Here is a 6933-nt window from a genome sequence, read left to right as displayed (position 1 = left end):
AGAATAAAGCAGTAGGTATATATAACAATGTAAACAAGTCACTGCAACCAACGCCGGCTTTGCAATGCGATGGGTCGGCCCATCATGGTGACAGGCGATAAAATCTTTTTTTGCGCGGATTGTCGTTCTGTTGGGGTGGTCTTTAATTTTTGTCCCTCAAATTGGTGGTCTTTAATTTTTGTCCTTTGCCTAATATCTCAGGTTCTGAGTTCGAACTCCAGCTCAGTAAAAAAAGAAGGAATTTTGCAAGGCAGAATTTTATCTTCAAAACTCTGCCTTACCCAAAACTCTACCTTACCCAAAACTCTACCTTAAGTTTTGGATAGAGTTGCAAAATTCTGCCTTGCGAATTTTTTTAAAATTTTTTTGACTGTGCGGGGGTTCTAACGAAGGGAAAAAATTAAAGGCCACCAATTTAATGGGAAAAAATTAAAGACCACCCCAAAATAAGGGCATTCCTGCGAATTTACCCCTTAAAATTATCAGTCCAGCCTATATGGGCAGTGGGCTAGGATGGGCTAACCCACCTTTTTTAAAGTGCAGCCCGGCACACAAAGTATTCCGTGTTAGCAGGGTACGGGGAAGGCCTGAATCCTTTACGTGATGTAGACAGTCTATCTTAATGCAAGGTCCAACCCACCTTTTCTAAAACATATTTTTTCATAATTTTTTTAATCGAAATTCTAACATAAATATTTACAAGACAATATTACATAGTTTTACTAACCAAGTCTCAAACTACAATTAAATACAAATTATCTAATGCTTTAAATTGTTAGTAATGTCATTACATAGAGAATTTTCGTGTTGAATTATTAGTTTCCATACAATTTTTGTATTTTTTTAAAAACATTATATTATCGAGAGATTAGTATGAGATAAGGGGTATTGTTGCATATGATGTCTCTTATCGTGTTGTTGGTCTTAGTACAAGTTTGATGGATTACGATTCAAGTTTGGCTTCAAGTAAAGATTTGATTGTAGCTTTTGTTAGAACTTAAAAATTGTTAATTACATATTTTATAGCTATATTCTAACTCTGTATTTGGATTTTACTACTTTGCAATATAAAAATATGATGAATTATATAGACTTTGAGTTTGACTCCTCTTCCAGTGATTCTTAGTACTCTGCTTCATCTTTATTTATATATTTTAAATTAAATATTACTTTTTGGCCCACAAGTTCTCCTAGCCCAGCCTCTCTCAAGCCCATGGGCCGACAGGCTTAATTAGACGGGGATAAAAAGTCTTGTTCTTAAATAGGATCAAAATTGTTTTATTCCAGCCCAATCAAATCACCAACTGGGTTGGACAGTCACTAGTGGGCTAGCCCGCACTGACGACTCTTAACTTTTAGTTTGGTTTTGGACTTAACACAAATTAAGTAAGAGCTTGTTTGGATGAGCTTATAACTTATAACTTATGAGCATAAGTCATAATTTAGGAATCCTAACTTATGGATTTAGACTTATTTTTGTTATTTTGACTTAAAAGCACTTAAAATAAGCCAATCCAAGTAGGCCCTAAGACCATATTTTATTAGTTTGAAACTCAAGATCTACTTTATATGGAGGCTTAAACGAATGCCACATATTTAATGACATGGAATCACATTCAAATTTAAGGCCAATGAAACATTGCCACATATCAAAATGATGTGGCATGACAAGTCATTAGGGTGATTTTTAGATATTCACATTCAATATTAAGTTATTGATTTAATTCAAGTCAAAAAAATACGGAACAATTTCTTTTATATCAACATCTTGCTAGGAGTGTTCACGGATCTGTTCATCGGTGTTATGACTTCCTGTGTCTGTTGCTGAAGATCGATTGCCTCCATTGTGTTTTATGAGCTCGTTCGACTGGTAAGTTCACCTTAATCTTTATCTTTAAATATTTCTAAGATTCTATTTCATGTTAACTATCTTTGAGTCCTTTAATTATTCATCATTGTTTAATTCAAGTATCGTCAAGATATCTTGGTAAATCAAAAGGGGAAATTAAGCCCCATGTCCATTCGCAATCTAGTTTACTAGATATGGCCCAATTACCTTCTTTTTCCGTTCTTAATCGCGATTTGCCGCCTTATCTCTCCTTGCCGGAGATCACCGCAACCTCCGTTCACCTTAGAATTATACAAATCGAATTGCCTTCTTCTCCTTTACTAAGATATATAACCCAAAACCCTCAAAACTCACTCCTTCACGAATTTTAAAATATTTGAAATCCCTAGTTTCTTCCTTCTCAAATTCGTGAAGTTACACTCGTCTCCACGACACAAAACCTACATAAATGGATAGATCTTGAATAGATCTATCATTTGGCATCGGTTTCAGTACGAACTACGACAATCGATTTTTTCGGCGAGTCGCCAGCTTTCGATTTTTCGATATTTATTCTGATCTCGTATTCTCTTGCGACGAAAAGATGTGAGTTATATAATCTGTAGGAAGAATCTGAATTATCTTTAATTAGATTACGATTTTAATTTGAGGCATGTTAAGACACTAACTACAAAGGAATGATAAGAAAAATGTAGTGCATGAGCTATTCATTTTGTAATTCTTTCTTGGATGAATTTTTTCCTTCTATACAATCTCATTTTCAAATGCATCCAACTCTTAATCCAAAACTTGTAAAATAATGCAGATACATTGTTATACATAGTTATACAGTGTTCATACATGGTTTTTACAAAGCATATACATTATTTATACATTATATATACAATATATATGTATGTATGATAGTTTATAAGGATTATACATTATTTATACATTATCTATACAATGTATATCTAATGTATAAGAGTGTATAAGGATGTATATGTAATGTATAATAGTGTATAAAAGCGTATATACATCATGGTATACAGATTTTAAAAACAAAAAATAGAAAAATGAAGAGGGTTATATGGTAGCTGGAAAAGAAAGTATAAAAAAGGTAACATTAAAATAGATTTGGCTTCATAAAATTCAATGTAAACATATGTTGGATTTTTAGATGTAAACATATATTGGGCTATGCTCATTGTAAACGATTTTTTTTTTTTTTTTTTGGGATAGTACATATGGGTAAGAACCCCAAATCAAAAATCCCTAATTTTTTGCACAAAACAGTTAATTGTGAGAAATTTTATTAAGTTCCTCGAAAATGGTTAAGCTCCCGTTTGGCCATAGATTTTGATAGTGTTATGCTAGAAAATAATCAATTTAATATGTGCTTGAGAGTATATTGTCATATAGTTAAAAAAAAACACCGATAAAAAATTGAATTAACCAAAAAAAAAAAATGGACAAAGACTAAAGCGATAAAAACCAACTTAGCTGGTTAGCTTCCTTTAAGGAAAACCAACCCAAAATGAACCATGAACACCCCTGCACCTCATAATTCATCATCTTCTTTTTTATGATCCATTTCTAAAGTTTCTTAATACTAAGATCCAACCACCTCAAATTAGCAATAAATTCTATAAACCTTCATAAATATCGTACTAAGTGAGTTTGAGTTGTTGGACTTACCTCGTGGAAGCTTAGCCCCAAAATTCAATCTTGAAGATTTAAACCCCAATTTAGGAATTTATACGTTAAAATCATGTTATAATTCATATACACATGGTGTGATTGGCTCAAAACACCAATAATAACTTGATTCATCATGAAAGGCTAAAAGCACCAAAAGGATGGTCTTTTAATTCGCGGTTCTTTTTCCCCCTCCTTCCCACTAAGCTGTTGGTTTCCCTTTTATTTGCAAACAAAAACATAAAATTTTAGTTCTTGATTTAAGCACCAAAAGGATGGTCTTTTAATTAATAACAAGATAGTCTTTTTATTACATGCAACAAAGGGTGTGTTTGATGCTATATTTGGGAATTTTTTTGTTTTTAGATCATTTTCAAGTGTTTGGTTAAGTACAAAGATAGGTGACATTGGTTATGATAGAGTATTGATCATAGTGTCTTTATGACATTTTTTTATTTTAAAGATTGAGAATATTGTGTAATTGTTGGTTAAATCTTTTGATACAGTGTAAAGTTGTGATATTTGAAAATGAAAATGACTTCTCCTCGTAAGTAACTCATTAGTTCCCTTTTTGGTGGGAATAGTAAAAGACTTCAATGATTTAAGATAACATACACTATATTATACCAAACACATCCAAAATATTTTATTTCAAGATTTTGACAAATGTGCTATTAGTTTGATACAATTGTATTGCAATATTTTAGTCCAACACTAATCTTTAGTCATTTATTGTTGATTCTTTGCTTGAAGTGGACAACCACCCTCACAATGAAGTGTTGCAAAGTTTCAAGTTAGCCTAGTAGTAGTGTCATTCTTGCATTTGGCTTTTTTGGGTTCGTTCTGCTTATTGGTATTTTAGGCTTAGTTGCTCGGACTCTCTAGAAAGGCTGCCAAACTCATATTGGATCCTCCAAAAATGCACTACTTTTGGAGGATCCGATACACACACATCTCCACTTTGAAGAGTTTGAGCAATATAAGATATAGGTGACGTCCATTTGAACTACAACTTGAGTCAACAAGTAAATTCTTAATATAGGCCTAGTTTTATTATAAATATTTCAGTCAATGACTAATATTTAGTCATTTCTTATTGATTCTTCCCGTAGTAGTAACATCAGTTTTGCATTCGGCTTGTGTTGGTTTGTTCTAGTAATTGGTGTTTTGGGTGATGACCGTTTAAGCTACAGCTTTAGCCTGCAAGTAAACTTTTTAATTCAAGTCTTTTTTAATCTATAATAGCTTATCATATTTGCTAATTATTTGTCATCTTTTTAACGATCAGGTCTATGTGAATCCTAGACCGACGATGGAGGATAGCCAAATGTATAAAAAACTTCTTGTTACCGCAGCGGTGAATGTCATTGCTGGAAATGTTGACCTTTTATCTGAAATTCTACTTCGTCTGCCTGCAAGATCTCTCATCAGATTCAGTATAGTATGCAAGCTTTGGTGCTCAATCATTACCGGTATACAATTTAGGCTTAGTCACTGTCGTTCTCTTGCATTTTCTAATGCTCTCTCCCCTTCCGGGATCTACTTCTACAATTATCTAACCTACCAAAAAATTATATCCCTTCCGCTTGCTGATAATGCAACTAGCCTCCCTCCTCTTCCACTCCTCGACCAATTCATCAATTCAAGCATAGGAGGTGATACAGTTACTGAATTCAAGGTTACACAGTCTTGCAATGGCCTGTTAATGTGCATATTCACTGCGAGTACTACTAGAATTACTATCAAAAAAGGTATTGTTTACAATCCTGCAAATGGGGAGTGCTGTCTATTGCCAACCTATAAGAAGTGCGATCAATTTGTTTATTATAATCTGATATCTGATCCTTCAGAGCCACCTTATTACAAAGTTTTATGTCTTACTCGTATGGGTTACGGGTATTCTGATATCGATGTGAGTGTTTATGTGCCAAAGAGTTACTCATGGAGATCTTGTTGTCATTTCTCTGCACCCAGAATGGCCTTTGATAGTGGAGTATTTTGGAATGGTGCAATTTACTGGATCAGTAAGTATTCCTCCTTTTATTTTGATGTTAAATCAGAGAAGGTTGCAGAGATAAGTATGCCACCAAGGCCTCAGGGAGGTTTTACCCAAAAGATTAGGTATTTCGGGGAATGGGGTGGCCATTTGCATCTTATTCAGGTTCAGAGCCGATATGCCAAGAAATTCAATGTGCTCGAATTAGATAAAGATACCTGGAAGTGGTCAGTAAAGTATCATGTTCATCTTGCTCAGTTAATTTCAACATTCCCTGAGATGGTTCAGCAGACATCATATGGCATACAATATGCATTTTCCATTTTGTCTGTGATTCGAGGAGAGAAGGAAGAAGATTCAGTCCTACTGCTTACTATTCCCGGGAAGGTGGTCGCCTACAACTTAGTGCTTAAAACTGCTAAAGTAGTCCGCGAGTTGCCTGGTGAAGTAGTTGATACTTTATTCTTTAATCAAGTTTGTGCTTATCAGTATACTGAAAGTTTGGTTCCAGTTAGTGAGTGGACTGTTGGTCCAGAAAAGAGTTCTTATCAGCAGCTTTCGAAGACTTCTGAATTTCTTCTGGAAAAGGGTGATCTGTTAGGCACTTCAAGTGAATACTTCTTCAAAGATGCTTGAAAAGTAGAATCCTAGCTTGTGTAGTTTTGTGGGAATTCAGTCAAATATTAGAGAACCTTTACTGAAAAATGATTTCGGTGTTTTATCTATACAAACTGATTTTGTGTTCCAACTCTTTGGTTATTTAGTTTCATTTAATGTCTGATTCTATTAGATTATCATCTTCCTAATTTATTTTGTGAACGATTATCTGGTGCGCTCATTGGTTGTTTGGTAGATGAATCCACAAGCTTGACTTAACAGCAAGCAATGACACTTTTATGATCGATTGATGCACCATATTTGGGAAATAAATTGATGAATGGGTGAAGCTCTTCTAGCTATTTTCATTACCAATATCAGATATTTCCATGTAGTATACTTGGTCTAGCTTGTTGCAGATATACTTAAAGTTACATCTGCTTATCCTTCATTCAGTTGTCATAAAGGCTTCATAAACATAATTTGGGCTTATTTTGTATATGTCATGGGTACTCATTATCTAAACAATGAATGAAACGTTGTTTCTTTTATATGATGAGGCTGAAGAACCAACACTTTATGTTATTCTTGTATAATGATATATTGCATTTATCATGTTGCATACATCGTCCATAATGAGTTATACGGGACGACAAAAAACCTCCCATCATATAGAGTCTAAACGGCTCTTCATATGAAATGTCATATATAAATACATAGGATAGAGGCACAAGAGGACAAACTATTGAGTAGAACAAATATGTTCGAACCAAGATAGGTTGCAAACAAAGCAAAAGACTGAAAATTTAAGGTA

The 6933-nt window shown here is 33.9% G+C and overlaps 1 protein-coding gene across 2 annotated transcripts; it reads left to right on the top strand.

The window, feature by feature from the left end:
* The first annotated feature begins 1520 nt into the window (after positions 1-1520).
* Positions 1521-6311, top strand: LOC132068098 (F-box protein At5g07610-like). Of its 2 annotated transcripts, none has more exons than XM_059461572.1 (2): positions 1521-1870; positions 4815-6311. In XM_059461572.1, the coding sequence occupies exon 2, from the start codon at positions 4839-4841 to the stop codon at positions 6156-6158; it is 1320 nt and encodes a 439-aa protein (XP_059317555.1). In that variant the 5' UTR covers positions 1521-1870; positions 4815-4838; the 3' UTR covers positions 6159-6311. The 2 variants fall into 2 exon arrangements, with proteins under 2 accessions (XP_059317555.1, XP_059317556.1); XM_059461573.1 differs by lacking the exon at positions 1521-1870 and having other exon boundaries at positions 4835-4998; positions 5132-6311.
* The last annotated feature ends 622 nt before the right edge of the window (positions 6312-6933 follow it).

Source organism: Lycium ferocissimum, chromosome 8, assembly GCF_029784015.1.
Source record: "Lycium ferocissimum isolate CSIRO_LF1 chromosome 8, AGI_CSIRO_Lferr_CH_V1, whole genome shotgun sequence".
Classification (NCBI taxonomy): Eukaryota; Viridiplantae; Streptophyta; class Magnoliopsida; order Solanales; family Solanaceae; genus Lycium; species Lycium ferocissimum.
Note: the sequence above shows the minus strand (reverse complement) of the source record. Positions and strands in the feature narration are given on the sequence as shown.

Coding starts and splice junctions, on each gene's coding strand:
- LOC132068098 (XM_059461572.1), top strand. CDS start 4,839: ATGGAGGATAGCCAAATGTATAAAAAACTTCTTGTTACCGCAGCGGTG.